This window comes from Parus major, chromosome 1A, assembly GCF_001522545.3.
Source record: "Parus major isolate Abel chromosome 1A, Parus_major1.1, whole genome shotgun sequence".
NCBI lineage: Eukaryota > Metazoa > Chordata > Aves > Passeriformes > Paridae > Parus > Parus major.
In genome coordinates this window covers 70410819-70431926 of record NC_031773.1, presented here as the reverse complement: position 1 = coordinate 70431926, position 21108 = coordinate 70410819, and the positions used below count along the sequence as shown (strand labels likewise).

The 21108-nt window shown below is 41.4% G+C and overlaps 2 protein-coding genes across 4 annotated transcripts; one reads left to right on the top strand and one right to left on the bottom strand.

Moving 5' to 3' along the window:
- Positions 1-2030: 2030 nt before the first annotated feature.
- Positions 2031-3413, bottom strand: LOC107204216 (probable G-protein coupled receptor 19). The gene has a single exon (XM_033514392.1). The coding sequence runs from the start codon at positions 3159-3161 to the stop codon at positions 2109-2111; it is 1053 nt and encodes a 350-aa protein (XP_033370283.1). The 5' UTR covers positions 3162-3413; the 3' UTR covers positions 2031-2108.
- A 3943-nt stretch (positions 3414-7356) lies between these two features.
- MRPS35 (mitochondrial ribosomal protein S35) lies at positions 7357-21068 on the top strand. 3 transcript variants are annotated; one of them, XM_015627049.2, is made up of 8 exons: positions 7357-7589; positions 9048-9082; positions 9946-10113; positions 10507-10567; positions 11607-11746; positions 12164-12273; positions 12727-12796; positions 20614-21068. In XM_015627049.2, the coding sequence occupies exons 1-8, from the start codon at positions 7385-7387 to the stop codon at positions 20884-20886; spliced, it is 1062 nt and encodes a 353-aa protein (XP_015482535.1). In that variant the 5' UTR covers positions 7357-7384; the 3' UTR covers positions 20887-21068. The 3 variants fall into 3 exon arrangements, with proteins under 3 accessions (XP_015482535.1, XP_015482534.1, XP_033370282.1); XM_015627048.2 differs by having other exon boundaries at positions 9048-9091; XM_033514391.1 differs by lacking the exon at positions 7357-7589 and adding an exon at positions 8013-8707 and having other exon boundaries at positions 9048-9091.
- Positions 21069-21108: the final 40 nt, after the last annotated feature.

The window sequence follows — 21108 nt, the reverse complement described above, 5'->3', positions numbered from 1 at the left end:
GAATGTACACATATCTATGTTTACAGTTACTGTCCTGGGAAAGTCCTTAGAAAACTATGTTAGCAAGCTCAAAAGCTGAGTTTTCAGGGCGACATATATCCTCTAGAGGTGTGTCCATGTTACTACTGCTAACAATTCATTTTTTAGTTCAGGATATAAAACCTTCAATTTTCAGGTTCAGGATAGATTCAACCATTTTTGGGTGCTCAAGCCCAAATATTCACTCAGATGCCTTGCTGTCTTTGATCTCTGGACATGTTCGCTTAGAATTAACTTTGAAAATACAAAGATTTACATAATTTAAATAAATAATCTTAGCTTTGAATGTTTATCAGGCACTGCTACTAAAAATTCTATCATCTCTTTCTTTGTCCTTTTTCCATCAGCTGTTAACAATGGATGGACATTCCATACCTCAAAATTTGTAAAATTACCAAAAATCTTGTGGAAATCTGTAATTGCAAAGTTTATACTTTAATTAGCAGTAGTAATTACTCACTGTCCATCATTCACAATGCATTCTGACCAGTAATTGTGCTAAAGTGGATGAAGTAATTGTGAGATCCTGTATTAGTAATGAAAGGGTAAAATACATAACAGCTCTGTTGTAATATGAAACAAACACATTAAAACCAGAACTCCTGGGCACAGCCAGGGGCACAAGCATATTGCTACCAAAAAGGCCAATTAACATCTGCACAAAAATGTCAGGAGGCACAGGAAAAAAAAGCTGAAATTTAAGAAAAGCAGCACTACCTAGTCCAGATTTACACAACACCATCACCATCTTGTTTCTATGGGGAAAATGTTCCCAGGGATGATCCCTTTGCATTTTCCTGAAAAAATCTACAGAGCTTTGCTTATAGAGGTTGTTGCAAGAGCTTGTCCCTTTTTTGGGTAGACAAACAGCATGCAGTGGCTGAAAAGTTGTATTTTTAGTTGTGAGGGGAGAAAACTGACTTGGAGGAGACTGAGGGGAGCTCTCAGTGGGGTCTGCAGCTTCCTCCAAGGGACAGCAGAAGGGCAGATCCGATCTCTGCTCTCTGTGACCAGGGACAGGACCCCAAGGAACAGCTGGAGCTGTGTCAGGGGAGGTTTAGGTTGGGTATCAGGGAAAGGCTCCCCAGGAATTGTCCACAGCCCCAAGGCTACCAGAGGTCCAGAGGTGTTTGGACAACACTTTCAGGCACAAGGTGGGATTGTTGGGGTGTCTGTGCAGGGTCAGTGCTCCCTTCCACTTCCAACCCAGGATATTCCATGATTGCATGCAATGGAATCATGGCTCTGTGGCTCCACAGCCACACACTACAACAGGCCCCAGGATGGCAGAGCCTGAGCCTCTTCCACTGGGGCCTGCATGGAGGAGGATTACTAAGTTGTGAGTTGCAAATTTGTTCAGGAACCCCTTCCGCAGTCAAACCTTGCTAAAACAATCTGCAGCGACTTTTCCAGAAGGAGGTTATTCCCAAAGGGAAATGGAGGTATAGGAAGACTGGAAGGAGACAGAATCCTAGAATTGTTTAGGTTGGAAAAGACCCTTCAGATCATCCGGTCAAGCCATTAACCCAACACCACCCTGTCCACCAGACCATGGGGTCTGAACAAGAGGGACAAGCCCAGTGCAGGAATATCCCCAAGGACATATTGGAAGGAAGCCTAGATGGCTTTGGGTGGATTTAGGCATTTATACACTATGGCCTATACCTTACAGGGATTGTAACAAGCAGTCTTTCCCTCCTTCCCTCCCTCCCGTTCTTTCCCTTTTCTCTCAACAAACAGAGAATGTAAGGGCCCTTGCAGATTCCAGGTGAGAAGTTCCCCAAAGCAGAATGTGAAAACTGACATTAAATAGAACAAATGCATCAAACTCAAGCCATTAAGTAATACAGAATATTTCTTTTTTTCCTACCCAAGGAGCTGGTCTAAAATATGTAACTATTTATTGCTTTGAAAGAGTGAAAGATCCTTCTTCTTCTGAGGAAACATAGCACCCCCATAGCTCATCCATTGCTTTTCAAAGTAATGAAACCCTCTTGGCAAACATATTTGTGGTATTGAACCCACCAGGCCTGGCAAGTTCCTGCTCCTTGACTTCTCTGTTAAAAGCATCACAAGTGGAGCCTTTGGTGAGGTTGGGATGCTGCTGGGATATCTGTGATCCCAATGTGATTATTTTTGGCTGTACTGGAACTGGTAGTAATGGTGTAGATGTTGCTTCTGGGATATTTGCACATGCAACAAATTTCTTTCATTCCTCTTCTGAAGTTTGCATTATAGATGTAGAAGAGGGTTGGTTTAGAGGCTGAGGAACTGAAGGAGATCCAGGTGATGGCCAGGAAAAGCAAGGAGCTCTTTCTGTAGTCTGTTTCCTGTGGGTGCCACAACTGTACTGTAAAAAAAGGGAGCCAGGACAGGAGAAAATCCAAGACAAAAATTAAAAACATCTTGACAGTTTTCACTTTTCTTCTTGAGACAAGATTCATTGTCCTCCTGCCAGCTGTGTCCTCAGTGCCACTTCTCCAAATGTAGGTGAAGAGTTTCTGGTAGCAGAGGATAATGAGAAGTGATGGGATCAAAAGAAACAGCACTGAGAGGTGGATGACACCAGAGGCAGTTCCTAGCCAGGAATTGGGAAGGAAAAAGTTGCAGTGGTGGTCACTGTTGAAGCCGTAGAGAAAACAGGCTGGTGATGCAAACACAGCACCACAGAGCCAAGAGACCAGAGTCATTCTCTTGGCTTTCTCCCTTGACACTTTGAAATTCAGAGGATGGATGAGAGTGTAGAATCGATCCACGCTGATGGCGAGGAGCACATAGATCTGGACTCCAGGTGTGAGGTACTGGATGTATCTGACCAGCTGGCACACCCTGCTGCCCAGCATCCACTGCCCAGAGCTCAGCTGCAGCAGCAAGAAGGGCGCGCTCCCCACGCTGCTCACGAGGTCTGCACAGGCCATGGACACCACAAAGTAGTTGGTGGTGGACTGTGTCCTCCTGCTCCTGTGGATCACTAAGCAGACAAGGAAGTTTCCCAGGACAGAGATCAGCCACAGAGCTCCCCAAACCACGGTGGCAGCTGCGATTTCCCCCGACCTCAGCCCATATTCTACCAGAGAGTGGTTCATGCTGGAGCCGGCTCCTGGTGGTGGAGGTTCTGCCATCTCATAGCCAGCAGGAGGGGTGGAGGCTTTGGGGCTGCTCGTGTTCTGCAGCAGGAGCAAGGTAAGGAGAAAAACAGGACCACTGCTGTTATCCACGCTGTGAGCAAACTCAGCCACGTCTTTTCCTCAGGCTGCAGACAGAGAGAGAAAAGGTTTTGTTGAACAACTGTGTGAAAAGCCCAAAGTAATCAATAAGAGATAACTCTAAGTAGTCTCCATACTCCTTAGAGCAGATTTCAGAGAAAGGGGTCAGAAATATATGGTGACACTATGTGGCATGGCAGAGAATATTAAGTTTTGTGCAGATTTTTAGGAATGGCCTGAGTATTTCAGACAAGCATATCTGTCTACAGAAAGATGAGCTGGAGACTCAGCTGGAGACTGAGGTGCAATTTCATAAAGGCTGGTGAGCTGCAAACTGAGTGAGCAGAACATGCCCCACTGATCCCAGAAATGAACTGTACTTCCTCTGTGAAAGTGTCACAAAAGCAGACCAAGAGGGTCCCTGCACCCTTGACTTGACCTTGAGCTTTGCTGCAGAAGGAAAATACTGAGGGAGGAGGTCAGTGTACACAGACAGATGATGGGGGAAGGATGGGAGAGCCTTTTGAGTTCTAGCAGTGGACCCTCAGCTTGTCTCGTCAGCATTGTCAATACATGTGGGTGAAGTCAGCCACTGAGCATTGCTATGCTCTGGAGAAAATCCAGGGAGATGGGAATGTTCTTACCTTGGTCAGGGCCTTCCACCCAGGCAGCAGCAAGGCTGACTCTTCACAGAAGGACCAGCCCAAAGGTTCTGCAGGTCTAGGGTTGACCCAAAGGACAACTGAAGGACTGCCAGAAGCAACTGACACCAACAGTCAACTGAGAACCTCTGCCCCTGATTCTGTAACAGAGCTCTACAAGCTGAGATTCGCTGTGGTCCAAGTGCAGGACCCAGCACTGGGTCTTGCTGAACCTCATCCCGTGCAGCCTGTCCACATCCCTCTGCAGAGCCTTCCTACCCTCCTGCAGATCAACAACTTGTGCACAAATAAGTGTCACCTGCTCACTGCCCAAAGGGTCATTCGGCACCCTCAGCCATGGTCATTGGTAATGGTATCAGACACAACTGGCCTTGCCCAGCTCTGGGAAGGACAGTCACCCTTGGGAAGACATGTTTTTGTGCTAATAACATATTCTTTGATAAACATACGAGCAGACAAACCCTGTTCCTCTCCAATGCTCAGTAACTGGGGTGTTATGAACTGGTACACACTTTCAGAATTTCAGAACTTTAATGCTTGGCTAGCTCTCAACACAATGGCCGCTGGCAGCGCCAGGTGTGGGGAACGGTCTGGGAGCTGTTTTCCCCAGACCGAACCTTCAGAGCCTATCTGCCACTCAAGGCTCTGCGGATCTCAGCGTCGTGGGCTTTGGCGAGGAGATGGAGGAGACCCAGAGTCCAAGCAGCTTTCCAGGAAGAGGGTTTATTAAGGGAAAGGGAGCGGTGGCAGGATGAGGGCTGGAAAGGCACACAGGAACCCGAGGACTCTGAGCCCTGAGCACTTCAGGGCTCCGAAATTTAAAGAGGGGAGGGTACAAACTCAGGAACCAATCAGGATAGTTCATGGGAGGAGTCGGGAGGAGGGTTCACAATGCTGGAGACCAATAGGGGTAACATCTGGGAGGGGTGGCAGTCACAATGCCAATGTGGCTTCGATTGAGGGATGAAAGGCAGGGAACATACTAGAACAATGGGTTGGGTTTACAATAACAGACAGGGGCTTGGGGCAGGCTGAGGGTGACGGACAGGGAAGGTTCGGGAATACAGGGAGGGGTTTACAAAATTGACATGGGGCAATACCATTGCATCAACCATAGGGAGATAACAGGAACAAACCATAAAACCTAACAATAAAATAAACCGGCTGCAACACAGTCACCCTTGGGAAGACATATTTTTGTGATAATAACATATTCTTTGATAAGCATACGAGCAGGCAAACCCTGTTCCTCTCCAATGCTCAGTAACTGGGGTGTTATGAACTGGTACACACTTTCAGAATTTCAGAACTTTAACGCTTATTGTCTTGTCTGCCACCTTACACCCAAGCCCTTCAGGAAACAGTTTTCAATTCCCTACTGGTATTGCCCCTTCTCCTCCTGCTGATTTATCCCAAGGCAGGAAGATGGCAAGCTCCTCTTCTAAGCATCTCTGAGATCAAATGTAGTGGAAGACTGGAAAAGGCCTGGTAGCCAAATGGGAAAGGCCCTCTGTTAAAAATTCCTCTACAAATCAGCACTAACTTTTGCTGTAAAAGAGCCTTGAAGTTCCTGGGGTCTTGGAGGCAGTAACAGTGACATTTGCAGATCAGGGCTGACCATGGTGTTATGGGCAGAGCAAAGAGGTCATTGACTCAGACAGCTCAGCCAGTGGATCTCCTCTGATTAAAACCAGCAGGTGGTGAATATATGGGAATGTGCTGCTTTCCAAATCCTGTAAAATATTACTAAATGCAATGCCTCCTGTGGAATGTAGCCATTGAGACAAGATGTTGGAGTCTGGGCTGGTTGTGTTGCAGCAGGGAGGAAAATTCAATTACTAGTTTATCACTGAAAAGTCCCATTGAAAGCAGGAAAGAGAAGTAAATGGAGCAAGAAGTCAATTTTCCAGTAAGGAAAAATGTTCAGAGGCATTCAATTCTCCTTGCTCCAAATCCAAAAGATTTTTGTCAATGTTTTGATTTTCTAGATATAAACAAATCACATAGTCTTTTCTGTTTACATGATTTTCTCAGATTTTTTTTAATCCTCTTACATTTCCTGTCCTTCAGGATGATATACTGGTATATTTTACACAAAATAAATACAACAGGGATAAAATTGTGCATATTTTTTTATCCAGACTTGGAAATCTGGGCAGTTTACTGGGACCACCTGTGCTACCAAGAGTTTTGTTTCCCTATCAAGATTTATTTTGTGGCTAAAACTTTAGGAGAGCTGAAAGGAGCTTTCCCGTGGAAAGAAGGTTCCATGCTGTGTTCCAGAGGAAGCTTTCAATGTGCCTGTTGGTATTTCACTTAATTCTTAGTGAGTTCTAAAGCCCCAGCTCTGAGCAGTATCCATATCTTTAATACAGGAATTTCCAGGCAGTTACTTAGATTACTTTTAATTTGAAGCTCTTTCACTATGAAATATGAATCAAAACCTTGAGTACCTTTTGCAGTGTATTTGCTAGAAAAGTCACAGTCATTGTCACTCAGATGAGGTTTTTAAAGTGTGTCTCAGATGTAGCCCAGCAGAATTAAATTTGTTTTGCAACAGAAAAAAAAGGGGGATTGAAGGATCTTGTGGGAAGAGGTGGATGTGAGAGACAGAAGGCTCTGGTTGAACAGCAGGAAGGATTGATTAGTGCCATCAAACTTTTAGCAGAAAATTTTGATTACTATTTTTAAGAAATACACAGTTGCAGGACTATGTCTTATCCTAGCAAATTTTACTGGTTATCCTGTTTCAATTTACAGCTACACTGACTTAAACTCTTCTTCATTTACTCTCTACATCTCCTGTTCTGACCTATATTGTATGGCTGTTTTCACCAGTCCTCCTTCCCTTCAGTTCTGGGGGGAAAAAGTAAATCCTCCAAAAATAAATTGGCGGAGACTAGGGGGGAGAAGTCGTATTTTTACTTGGGAGGGGGAAAAACTTGACTTGGAGGAGACTCGAGGGGCCCCTCATGGATGCCAGCTACTTCCTCATGAGGAGAAGCAGAGGGGTGCTTCCGATCTCTGCTCTCTGGGACCAGGGACAGGACTTGGCCTGAAGTTGTGTCAGAGGAGGTTTAGCCTGGACATCAGGGAAAGGTTCTTCCACCAGCGGCTGTAGGGCACTGAACAGGCTCCCAGGAATGGTCACGGCCCCGAGGCTGCCAGAGCTCCAGGAGCGTTTGGACAACGCTCTCAGGGATGCACAAGGTAGGATTGTTGGTGTGTCTGTGCAAGAACAGGACACGTTTCGAACCCCGGATATTGCCCAGTCCAGGGCTCCACAGCAGCGCTCAGAAACAGACCCCGGGACGCCTGCGGCTTCTCCCTGGGGCAGAACGGGCCCTACGGGTCTCCATCAGGGCGGCGTTGCCGCGTTCGCCCGTGCGGAGCTAGGCCCGAGCCGGCCGCCGTCGTGCCGGGCGGGGCCGCGGGAGGAGTGCGGCGGGGCCGCGGGAGGAGTGCGGCGGGGCCGGAATGGCGGCGCGTGCTGGGCGGTGCTGCCGGGCCGGGCTGAGCCGCGGTGCTCTGCTGTCCCAGGCTCTGGCGTTCCCGGTTGTGCTGTCCCAGGCTGTGCTGTCCCGGGCCGCCGGCGGAGCCCTGGCCACGCCTCGCTGGGGACGTGCCGCTTTTTCGTCGGCGGCCGCGGTGAGCGGCAGGGAAAGGCCGCAGCCTCGGGAAGGTGAGCGCAGGATGCCCGAGGCGGTCGGCCTGCACTGCCGGCATGGCGGGACGCACGGCAGGCAGGGCTGCAGCGGAGCGGTGCCTGTGTTAGGTTATTCCCAAGGGGAATTTCATCGCTGTGTGTACTCCGGGGAAGCCTTTGGTGTCGTGCCTGGCCTCTGCCAGTGGGAGTGATGGGTCAGGGTTTTCCCGGCCTTTTCCCGGTGGGCATCTGGAGCACGCCAGGTCGCTGAAAGCGCAACAGAGTGATCTCCGGTGACGCTGCTGTAGCTAAAGCTGTCCTGGCCTGAAATTACAGATGTTTGTAACCGATTGTAAGATTGTTGTGACATGTGGCTGTATGTAAAAGCACCACGGAAAAGGTAGGTCGAGGGATAAAGGAATACTGAATATTATCTGGTGGAAAGCCCTGAATGGATGTACCATTCGGTTTGAGATTTTAATAGCAAGAAAGTGATGAAGAGAAAAGGGTTCATAAAGTTTTCAGATAAGGAAAACAACATGCGTAATCCACAAGTTTTTATGGAGTTGGGTTGTAAGACATGTGAATGAAATAAAAGAATCCAAACATCCCTTCTTAAATCTCAGTCATTGCTTTTTGCTAAATATGTGCAATCAATGAAATCTCTGAACTTAAACCAAAAACTTGAAAATAAATGCCATCAGGCTCATCTTTGAAAGTCTGAGGCCACATTATTCTGGTGGTGGTGTTTGGACAGTGGGGTTTGGAATGTTTTAGAGTTTGAGGAGAAGGAAAAAATGAGGACAGACTGGCATTCAAAGATCAGTGTTTAGTTTGAAAGTCCAGTGGTATTTTGTGACTTCATTCATTCCTAGGGATCCCTCACCACAGCTCCAGGTGAAATCAGTGAGCTATAAAGTAGGGCCAGGAAAAGCCCAGGCCTGAAACTGATTAAATTCTTTCACTTCCTTCCACCTTCTCTGGGAATGCCCAGTGAGTGGGATCAAGGTATTCCCCACCCCCAGTTTAAGAAGAGAAACAATCCAATATCCAAAATGTTCATGCAGCTCATGTGCTGGAGAGTGGCACAGAAGACCGTGTGAAGCTGTGCTGTCAGAAGGAAAGGATGGAGCCATGGCACTCTCCTTTTGGGAGTAGGAACTCTTAAGTTTATCCACCTTGTGCTGCTGGTGGAGAGTGATTTGTGACTGCTGTGTGGGAAAGAGGAAAGGGAGCATAGGAATGAAGGCAAAAGTGTCCTTCATTCTTGTCCTCCAAATTCTTTTTTATTTTATTTTTTTAAGTAATTAGTAATCTGCAGTTTTGAGTATCTCATCTTTCCCTTCTTCCATGTAAAGATTGGAGAGTATTACTAGATATTGTCACAAAGACAAAAAACATACAGTATTATGCTGTATTTTTTGCTTCCTAAACTACAGAATAATTTCTTTTTAAAATGTTTTTGTTCACCTCTTTTGTTTTTCCTTCTTTCAGGTTCAGTAAGGAGAAGAGGCAGGACACCACAGTTTGTAAGTCTGGTAAATTTACAGTTAGTTCAAGTGTTTGGGAAAATTTTCTAAGTTCTGTGTTGTATCAGTTTACTCAGGAGCCCTTTCTGCAGTCAAATCCTGGTGAAACAATCCCCTGGGACTGGCCTGCCATCACCTGGCTTCTGTAACCTTTTCAGTCTGTGTATCAAAAATCAAATATATAACACTAAGCTGATGGTTAATTTGCATTGACACCATGTAGCGCAGGTCTGAAAAGTAACTTAAAGTTGCATTTCCAGTAACCCAGACATGTCAATGTTGTTTTTAGCCTGAGTTTACAGGGTTTGTGGTATAAAGATTTCTGGCATAAAGTTTTTCTTTTTCTAAGAGCATTTAACTGAAATGATGGTCAGTTTTTGGAGTGTATAAGCTGTTTCTGCAATAAGCTGATGCATTGTCCCTACACTGACATTTCTATAGCAAGAAATTTCAGCATTATTTATTACAAGCTGTTCCACACCTACAGAATTACGGATTTTTAAAACTCCTTGTCTTGTCCCCCACCAAACACTCATGCCCTTTAGGAAATAGAGTTTGCAATTCTGTGCTGATTTGATTCCCCCTCCTGATTTATCTTAAGGCAGGATGATGGCAAGTTCTTCTTCCTAAGCATCTCTGGCATCAAATACAGTAGAAGATTGGGAAAGGCCAGGCCGCTAATATGGGAGAGGCTCTCTGCTAAAAATTCCTCTCCATATCAGCACTAACTTTTGCTGAAAAGGTGTCTTGAAATGTCCAGCTGTGGTAATCGATTCCTGAAATCACTGTTTGGTGTGTTGATCCTGTCCTGTCTTACATCCCGTGTATCTCCCGTCCCACCTGTCCTCTTTACCCTTGATAAGGCTGCACCTCCCAGGACGGAGAGGATGGCTGTGGATCAGGACTGGAGCAGTGTGTATCCAACAGCAGCTGCCTTCAAACCTGCCTCTGTGCCTCTCCCAGTCCGAATGGGTTACCCAGTGAAGAGAGGAGTGCCTCCACCAAAAGAAGGCAACCTAGAACTTATCAAGGTAAGACACATGCCATGGCTGGGGGATCACTTTTAAAGTCACTGTTCACTAAGGCTGCACTGCTTTGATTTGAATATTTGTCTTGGAGACTGTTTTCTGTTATTAAGTCGCATAATCCTCTTGTATTTCTAAGTGGTAATGAATATAAAGTTAATTAAAAAGTGAATGATATCAGGAGACTTTTTAGGATGATCATGCTAGTGACTTTTGTCACAGCGTTAAGTCTTTTCCTAAATCAGACTCAAGAAGAGTCTGCTTATATGAACATTTCCTTAAAGCATGTTACACTGCTTTAGCAAATGTGAGAAGTGTAATCAGATTTCAGTAATGGCCATTTACTTCTGATCAGACAAAAAGCTATTATTTTGGTAACTGTTAATGTGTCTGTTTCAGATTCCCAATTTTTTGCATCTTACTCCTCCTGCAATTAAGAAGCACTGTGCAGCTCTTAAAGGTGAGGAGGGTGGGGAGGGGTTGAGGTTTTTCTTATTTTCTTTGTTTGGTTGGTTTTTTTTTTTTTTATTTTTTTTTTTATTTTTTTTTTTCTTTTTAAACTATCCCTGGAAGTTTTCAGACAAGATGTAACTGTGTGTGATGGAGGTGAGACATGGTACACTTGTGGAGCTGTTTTTTTTTAGCTGGCTGTGGCTGATACTGTCTGCTTTCCTTCTGCTGCCAAAAGTCATCCAGGAGGTAGCAGATAAGTCTCAGGAGGTTGTCAGCACAACAGTAAGACTGAAATGTTACTTTTCCATGAGAGCTTGCTTGAACTGATGAGTTGATAGTTCAATGGTTTACTGAAGGCGAGTGATGAATGTGACTCAGTTCTCAGAGAACTCTGTGATTGAACCAGGCTTCAATCAGTAGCCCTTACGGGCTGCATTTAATGACCAAAAAGCTGTTAATGTGAAACCCTCTGTGAAAGCAGGTGCTGGAGAGATGCAGGATCTACTGGAGACCAGGAACAGCCTTCCACACAGCAAGCCTCTAAGAGAAACCTAATGAGGAGTTCAGGGAAAGGAAGCCTTTTTTGTGATGAGGGTGATGAGGCAGTGGAAGAGCTTGCCCAGAGAAAGTGTGGATACCCCATCATGGAAGTGTTTAAGTTTAGGCTGGACAGGACTTTGAGCAACTGGATCTCGTTAAAAAATCCCCATAGCAGGAGGGTCACTTCGAATCCAAACCATTCTATGTTACTATTTGGCAGCTGTGAGACTGATCTGCAGAACTGTATCCTGTTTTGGGGAATCCAGTACAAAGAGGGATGTGGCAACACTGGAGCAAGTCTAGCAGAAACACTGCTGATACCTAAATGAATGGTTTCTAGGACTAGTACTTTTAAAAACATATATTGCAATACATTTAAAAGAAAAAAAAAAAACAAAAAAAACCAAAAACAAAAAAAAAAAAACAAAAACAAAAAAAACCAAAAAAAGCCAGCCAAAACCCAAGCAGACAGATATTACTCAGAGCATTTTTTCTTTATTGTACAGATTTCTGCACTGAGTGGCCAAGTGCTCTGGACAGTGATGAGAAATGTGAACAGCATTTTCCCATTGAAATTGAAACAGTAGATTACGTTTCTTCAGGGATTTCTATTCGGAATCCCAAAGCAAGAGTGGTGACCTTAAGAGTAAGTAGTAGTTAAGTAAATAAATAAACAGCCTTTGTTTCAAACCCCTAAATACTTTGCTTTGTTTTCCAAACATACAAGTGTGATCTGCTGTAAGGAAATGAGGGAAATGGAGGGAATTCAAAATCACACACAAATAAGTACATCTGTGTGTACCTGACCAAATCTGCCCATTCATAGTGACTGGCCTTGGGACTTGTAAAGCATTGTGGGGATGTTTATTATGCAGGTGTATATTGTTTGAATACCGACATTCTTGCCCTGTGTTAAGACTTCCAACATGATACAGTCCGAAGAAATTCTGCAATTGTATCCTGAATAGCACTCCTTGATAGAAAATGTGCCTGTCTCAAGTACTTCTGAGTTCAGAGTTTGGATTTTCCAAAGAATTAAAGTTGTTTTCTCCTTTTCGTGAAGGTTAAACTTTCTAACCTGAATTTGGATGACCATGCGAAGAAGAAGCTCATTAAGCTCGTGGGAGAGCGGTATTGTCGGGAGACAGATGTACTCACAATTACAACAGATAGGTGAGCTGTCAGAAGGAAACAGTATTGTAGCAACTCCTACAGCAGAGAAAGGGCTGTGTGTCTTCTATTAATACCAGTAATTGTCTTGGTGAATTATTATATTTTAGGACTAAAATAGGACTTAATTAACATTACTCCTGTTATTAACTGTGAAAAACAGGTTTTAAGAGTTCAGACAATGTATTATGGATTCCACTTTGGCACAGGGGGCAAAGAAGTCTCCAGAAGATTTATAAGTTCTTGGGTATTGTATATTTTCCTGCTGACTTGCAGCTGCCATTCTTCTCTGTTCTTGTTACTCATGCCCCCATTACAATGTTATTCTTGGTGGTGCGTAATTGAGAAATAACACAGGAATCAATCACTCATTTCCTAAGCTTCCCTGCATTACACAGTAGAAAATTTGATGGTAGGTTTTAACCTTTTGTTCAAAAATTGTTTCTGCATTTGCAGGTGTCCCTTGAGAAGACAGAACTATGATTACAGCATGCACCTGCTCACAGTTCTGTACCACGAATCCTGGGTAAGCAGTTGTACATGGACTGTCTTGATGTGCTTGCTCTCTGTCATATTTTAAAGTAAATGACCTTAAAATTCTGTTCTCTTCTAACTCACTTTTCTTCAAATTCAACCAAGAGAACATCTTGTAGGATTCCAAACTCCTATATATTAATTATAATATGTCTTTTCTTGGACTCTTCCTGGGCTGCAGTAAACCATGGCTGTCATTTGCAAGTGTTCTGCTGCTTAAATGATCTCTCACATATCTTGTCTCAAGCTGACTGCTTTTCTGAGCTCCCTCTTGCTCAGAAAAGGAGTAGCCTTCCCACCTGACTACAGATGTTCCTTTCCCAGGGAATCCTTCACACTTGTCTCCTGTATTTTTGTGGTTGTGTTGGTGCCCATCAACAATTGTACAAGCATTTTTTACAGAAAACAAGTGAGCAGTCTGAACTGAAATTGTTGGAAATCCATAGTAATGTTTTGGATGACTGAACTTTGTTCAAGTGTCCCATGTTACTATCACATCATTTGAGACAGACAAAGTCTTCATGATCTCCATATGTCACTCTTACAGAAGTTGTACCTTATCTACTGCTAAACTCAAACTTACTGTTTTCAGTTGTTCTAGAGTAGGAAATGTCTGTATTTAGCAATTCTATGAATTTTCTTGAATTTGATCACTGCAGTGCTGATGTTCAGAATATCCTAAGGAGGATGAGCTATATTTCCCTTTCAGTGGCAGTTGCCTTAAAGGATAATTTTTTAATTGTAGATCATAATTGCATCAAAGTTAATCAGCGGTGAAAGATAACTTTTCAATTTGCATTACAAATCTTAAATTAATGGTAGAGTAGTTTCCAGTATTAAGCGATGACAAGAGAGCTAGACAGCACTCACTTTAATAATTTCAGACACACACCACGGCTGTGCTGGGCGCCAGCTTTAATTAGTACTGGCAGACAGGGCTATGCAATATTGATATGGGAGTATTCAGTGTGTATTGAATATGCACAAGTCACTTGCACTTTTATTACCTTTCCTCCACGTTAATATTTGATGAGTTCATCAGTCAGTTGTAATTGTCTTTGATTCCCATGAAAAATTAATGGTTTCCTGAGACATGGGCTTTTATTTTGTGTGACATGTTTTTTTTTTGTGGCATGTTTTTTTTTGCCCCTGATCCGGGATAATGCCTTTTAATAACTTGATGAAAGATAGTTTGGATCCATTTTGTAAATCATGAGCAAGCAGTCTGTAGTTTATTTCCATTTACATAAACTTTAATATTGGAGGAGGATGGACAGGGTCTGGCCTTCCATTTAGGCAGTAATATCAGTGCTGTTTGCAGAACTAATTGTAGGATTTGATGACTTTCCCAGCAGAGTAGTGCCACACTGGTGATACATGTGGCTGCTGGAGTTGAATCAAAAGATGAGGGCAGTGTTCCATTCTTGCTGAGTGAAGGAAAGCTGGATCCATGTAACTTCTGCCCTCAAGCCTGAAAACTTTGCCCACGACCACTTTAAATGTGGCAGAACTCCTGTGATTTACATTAATATCTGTATTTTGTCGATTGGAAGCATGTATGGGAGGAAAAAATTATATGCAGATATACATCAGTAAATGGAATTTCAAGTGTAATTATGTTTTAGTTGCCAGTGATGCATCATCCTTTTATTACGAATAAAAAAAGTTAAGAATGCAATATCAGATCCATGAGTTCAGTTATTTTAAAACAGTCTTTAAAATCTTCATAACCTAAGAATGTTTTGTTTTCTCCTTCTAAAATACCTGGAGATGTTTTGCTTCCTTATTAGTTGTCTTGTTATTAATAAAATATTGCTGTTTTATTAGCTTTCAGAATATATTAATTAGATGGCTGATTGCCTCAACTATTAAGAATTACATTTCTCTTCTTTGGACTTTTTCTGTGATTCCTTTCAGATTATCCCCCAGGATTGTGTCTAGATCAAATTAATCAGTGAAAGAGTCAGATATATTAGATAGATTATTAATCAGCATCTTAACCAGTTGTATTTTTGCTGCCTCTATATGATGGCTGCTTGAATGCTGTATCATCACTCAAAACCTGGATGTCTTCGTATGGTAGAGGTGGTTTTCAAAGAGTTAGAGTTTGCTGCCCTCTAGTGGTTGAAAGGATCGTGGATGGATTTCTTCTCACAGCTTGGATTAATAGTTCATCACTCAAAAGACCACTTCTGTTGGGAGTTGAAAGCAGGAATGAGAAGTAAATGCAACAGGAAGTCAATTTTCCAGTAAGGAAAAACGTTTAGAGTAATTAAATTTTTAATGCTCTAATTCCACATAGTATTTCAACATACACAAGATGAGGGAGAGAGAAGGATCTTGATTTAGCCTTGCAAAGCTGGGATCTTGAAAGATTACTAAAACGTTGTCCTGGATTTTCTGTTCTCCACTACTTCTTACAGTAAGAAAAAGAAAGGTGAGGGAAGAAAAAAAAAAATGAATGGGCAGACAGCATGGCAGTGGAGGCTTAACTAAAATTTAGCCTTCAACCCTGCAGCTGTACAGCTTGATTGAATGTCAAGGGAACTACTTTTGCATTTCTTTTTAGAGCTTTCAGTGGTAAGGCACTGGTGGGATGCAGTGTCTGTGTCTGCATGCTGAATGGGTATTTTTTATATGACCACTGGTGATAACACAAATTCGTCACATAGCTTTTCTTCAGGCTTCATCTTCATTTTTTTTCAACTACAGTCATTTTAAGCTATTTAAGTCATTCCAAATAAATGTAATTTTTACTGTTTCAGGTTGTGGCTGTAATACTTGGTAACAGCAGAATTTTGCAGTTTCATAGTGGGAGTTTACCTTGTAATTCAGCCTAAAATATGTGAAACGATATGAGCCCACTGTTGAAACATATGCAGGTCTCTGGCTACTTAGGATTGAAAAGAACACTCGGATGTTATGACATGGGGGTTGTAGAGTTGCAGTGGGAGTTGGAGGAGGTACTCAAGTTGTGCTGAAGCTCCCTGGGCACCTTTTTGTATCACTGAAAATGTTCAGGGTAAAGGTTCTGACTTGGGTATCTTAGAACAATGACAGGTAGTGTAATTATACTCTCCCTACCTAGAACAGGCTTCTCTCTCAGTGTTGTTTAAGGGGTTTAAGTAATGCAGACTGAGGCTGAAGTGAGGATGGTCTCTAAAGATTTGAATATGTCCTTTGTTTTGAGCAATTAATTCCATTGCGTGCTCACCAGAATCAGACAGCTGAGAGAGTCTTCATCAGTAATGGGAACCAGAAAAGGTTAAGATAAAGTGGCTTTACAGTAGATGTTAAATATCATAAATTTTCTCTGAATTTAAACATTTAAAATCAAAGGAAGGAGCTCTTTTGACAGGAAATGTGTATTTTAGTAGAAGGTTACACCTTTTTTTTATACTTCTTGGAACCAAAAAGGATGAGCATTCCAGCAAAAGGCTGAATTAGGAATTGTCTTAGTAATATTTCTGACTATAGTAAGCTTCTTGCAGTACCTTGTGTTTAAGCTCCGTGTTTCTTGTTGCTGGAGAAACAAGGCTCCTCATTGATGCATAAATACAGTTTTTGCAGCTGTTCAGTTTTCAGTCTGTGTTGGAGTGAAATGAAGTCTCGTGGGGCATAGACATTCATAAAAAAAGTGAACAGAAAATCAACAGACTTGGATTTTTAATATCACTGATCTTTCTTGATGAGATCAAAATCTTATCTGGTCAACCTTCAGAAGGCAAACTGAGGTAGATTTTTTTAAAAAAAATATTTTTATATTTATTAAGGTATTTACCTTACAAATGACCCTTTCAGAAACCTGGATTTTCCAGAAAATGCATGTAGCCACTCTAGCCTAGAGAAATTAGATGTTGTCCTTAGTTTTGAAAGAGGCTGATGGCAACTTTCCCAAGTTAGTTACAGAGCCAGAGAGTAAACTTGAGCGCATCATTAATTATGAGAGCATCTCTTATGCAGTATTAGTATTTGGGGCAGAGTTCTGTTTTGTTTCTCTTCTTGTTATCCTTTTTTGTTACACATTTGTACCTCACTGGAATTTTAGTCCTCCTTCAGTCTTGGTTTTCTCTTGACCCTCTAGAAGTCCTACCAGCCCTGTGCTGTTGCTGTGTCCTAGAAAATACAGTTCTGCTTATTCAGAACAATGGATTTTAACTTACTGCACAATTACAATTTCTGTATCCAACCTCATATGATACGAATAGGTTTTGACTTTCTACAAACTCCTATTGATATCTCTAAGTTGCTAATTAAATAGTACAGATTAAAGGTATATTATATCCAAGAAGATAAGCACTTAAGATTGAAGGCTCCCAGTAATTTGGAAAATGTTAGCATAGCTGTCATTTATTAGCTGAAAATCTAAGATCATTGTACCACACAGAGCATATTTATTTCGATGCAATACAAAGTGTATTTATTACAGGCGATACAGATTTGAAATTTAACATGCCATTTAAGGAACTTTCCTTCCCCTCAAAAATAATCCTTTTAAAATACTTGATATTTGCTAAACAGTATTAAATACTTAACTGTTCAAACTGTTGAAAAGAAAATTAACCAACATGAGTCATGCCTTTAATTGCCCTCAACATTTCTATGTGCCACTAGAGAAATATCAGATAAAATGTTTTTCCCAAAAGGAAGGTGGGGGAACTGACAATTTTAAGCCTCTGTATCACTGCTGCAGCAAAACTGCGAGTTGAACAGGCAGAAAAAATCCCAAGCACATTGATGGTGAAATACCTGCTTAAGAGATCCCAAATTCTTTTCTTTCTTCTCTACATTAAGGTACCATATAAAGGGAAGCTTTTTATTAATGGCTCACATGTAAAAAAGGTGACTTCACTGTCCAAAGTCTATTTTAGCATTCGTACTTTCAGAATTCAGATAAGCACTGTGTAGGCTTGTAAATCTCCCAATGTATTGGCTTAAATTGTAGCATAAAAGATTTACTTAGAAAGAAATCCTTAATATGTTTATGGCATTGAAAAAATAATTATTTATATTTGCATTAGGAAGTGAAAAAATAGTCTTTCTATGCCTCTTTAGTCATAGGTTTAGATCTTTGACTTTATATAGAAAATTGTTTTCTGTTGTTTTGGTTTGGGTTTTTTTGATTCCTGTTTTAAGTCTTTTAAGAGGAAAAGGTTGAAAGTATCAGCTGAGAACATCTTTAGCCAAGCTGGATAATACTGAGATTCTGTCTTTGTGTGATAGAATGAGGAATCCATTTTTAGTGAATTCTTATTTTCAACCTGGTTCACAAAGTGGGGATTCTAAGAAAAACATTACACAATATCACACTTGGATTCTACTTCTCCACATGGATTCCACAGTTTTATTCTCATTTTAAGATTGTAGTGTTCACTAACGTGCTAAATCTGTAGGGGACAAAAGTAATTCAACTGATGAAATTTGAGTGATAAAGACCTGATTTTTGAACTTTATTTAATTGTTCTTATTAGTTTTATCCATAACACTTTAAACCGAGTCTGTAACACATGTAACATTTCCACTGTTCAGAGTCCATGGTGCTTGTCTACCTAGAATACGTTTCCAGTTGTTTATATAATTCTGCAGTCACTTTTCCCTTGTAGTAATTCTTGTTGAAAAGTATCTAAGTTTCACTGGATACAGTTAGTTTGCAAAAACTAATGGATTTGGAAATCTGTCCTGCTGTCAAATCCCTTTCTGCCTTCACCCTCACCTCCCACCACACAGTCAGATTTTATTTTAAAATCCATGTTGGCATCATTCTGTTGGGAAGGATTCCTAGGAAGAAATGCTCAACAGTTGCTTTAAAATCTTGCTTTGTATTGCTTACAAGAGGTAGGTAAATTTTAATCTGTTCATCAGTGTGCATCTCCAAAATCCTGTAAGTTGCTGTGTGCAGAGAAGGATTTTCCTGAAGAGATAAATGTGATACTGTCATTAGTCCTTGTAGTCTCTGCTATGACTTAGAGGTGTTTAAAAGCCTCACAGGGACCTTTTGTTTGAACTTCAGATATGAATTTGGTTCAGGGAGTGGCCAGGAGTGATACCCATATTCCCTTACTCCTGAGAAACCATATCCCTGTGAGAGAGGCTTTGGCTTGAAAATTCTGTTGTAGTTCGGGGGAAAAAATATCTTGGATAAACAGTCTGCAGATAACCAAGGGATGTGTAAAGCAGGATGATGCTGTTAATTTAAAACTCTAAATCTACACCCTGGATTGCAGGGTTTGTCAAACAGACAAGGAACACTGTGCCCACTTATTCCATTAATATTTCAGCAGAACAGGGCTACAGGATGTCCTTTTGTTCCTGTTTTTCCCCTCCAGAAAATGAATGAGATCCTTTTACTCCTGTGGTTTAATTGTGTCCAGGGTTTAATGTAGTCATATGAACCTTTGAGCAGTGTGAATTGCTGTTTCTGATTTGGACTCAGACTCAAAAGACAAGAGATGCCATTTACCGGGTTCAGGACACAGCAGTTGGGAAAGTGTTTTAAATTCAGATAGAGGAATCCAGCCACACAAGAGTTGCAGGGTGAAAAAAACTATTGGAGCTTAATTAAAGGTTATTGAATACTGTGGTTTGACTGCAGCAGCCTTGATTCTTAGTGGAAAGAATAACCTTTAAATAAACAAATGAAAAACAATACCAACACACACCCCACTGTATCTCCTTCACAGAAAAAAAAACAAACAAACAACCATCAACCAAACAACAACAAAAAACCCTCCTCCCCAACTTGCAAGAGGTTTTTTTGGTTATGGATAGCACAGCTAAAAATTTACTGAAGAGCCCTTTTTTGCAAGTTATTTTAAAAAAAGACAAAATCTGTATGATTAGAGGCTTTACTATAAGGTTTCTTTGATGTATTTCCAGAGAAATGCAAATTTTATTTATACATGATTTTATAACAATTCTAAGAAAAAAATGAATAGTAAAACTAAACCCAAGTATTTCAAATTGTTATTCTTACATAGGTGAGGTAGTATAAAGATACGACATACTGGTTACATCAGTAAAGTACTAAATAATTGTAAATACTCAAACATACAGCCTGCAATATATGAAAATGCAAATATATCACTGAAGCATCTGTATTTATCAAAATACAATAAAAAATAGCAGGTTACAACATTTGAAATATTCCTTAAAGATTCTTTCAAGGCCTGGAGAAATGTTGAAAGACAATTGATACAGAGCAAGTGTATTTGCAGGCGTTTGGATGGTGTCTTCTGTCGGTGCCCAGCTTGTGATCCTGTCTAATTAAGTAAATATCAGCACCTTGTGGAGAGATATTTTATTGAGCAATTTATTTTGCAGGAAGAAAAAATGGATTTGTTGGTGGTACTTTTCTTCGTGAGTCACATCGCAGGTTACTCATTAGGCACTGTCTCACTTTCCCTCCACCAGCCAGTGTAGCCAGAGGAGAACCCTGTGCTAGGGAGATAGGAGCTGGGTGGCTGCTTCCAGAACTGCAGTGTTGAGGGTTCTTTAAAATTTTTGCAAGGTTTAAAGGTTAAAATACTTTTGCAAGGTTTTTAGTTATTATGTATAGGCCATAAGCTTTTCCTCCCACTCTGACTCACCCAGTTGTATCTGCCAGATACATAAAGAACCTTATGAGTGGGAGAAAGAAGCTCATCCTGCTCATACATGCTTGAGTTACAAGCCTTGGACTCTAAAGGAGAAAATACCTTCCACCATGAATGCAGTTTTTGAAGGGAATTGCTCTGAGAGATCAATTTCTTCAAATTATTGTTGCTTTGTTTCAGTCTTGGGTAGTTTTTCAGGTTGTGTATTTTCTTTCAGAAAACTGAGAAGTGGGAGAGCGAGAAGTCTGAGGAAGACATGGAAGAGTATATCTGGGAAAACAGTCACTCTCAGAAAAATGCCTTGGACACACTGCTTCAAATAAAAGCCTCAGAGAATGTCAGTAATGTCACTAAGGAGGAGCTACTGGCATCTGAAGTGGTTAAGAATTACAGAAACTCAGTCATTGCACTTAAAAACAACGGCGAAACAGAAAGTAACATGTCTCAGTACAAGGAATCGGTGAAGAAATTGTTGAATATACAAGCATGAGAGCAGAGTCTGCAGGTATGATTAGGTAATCATTACAGAGATGTTCAACTACTGTATTAGTATGTCTTAATGATATGGATGTATAATTATTCAGAACCTGAAGCAAAAAAATTAATGATGAGTTAAGTCCTGTCCATTAATCTTTTCCATTGAATAAAGTATGTTTGGATTCATACTGGTAACTGGAATGTTCTATTCTGTGTTTTTTTAGCATGGGAGATC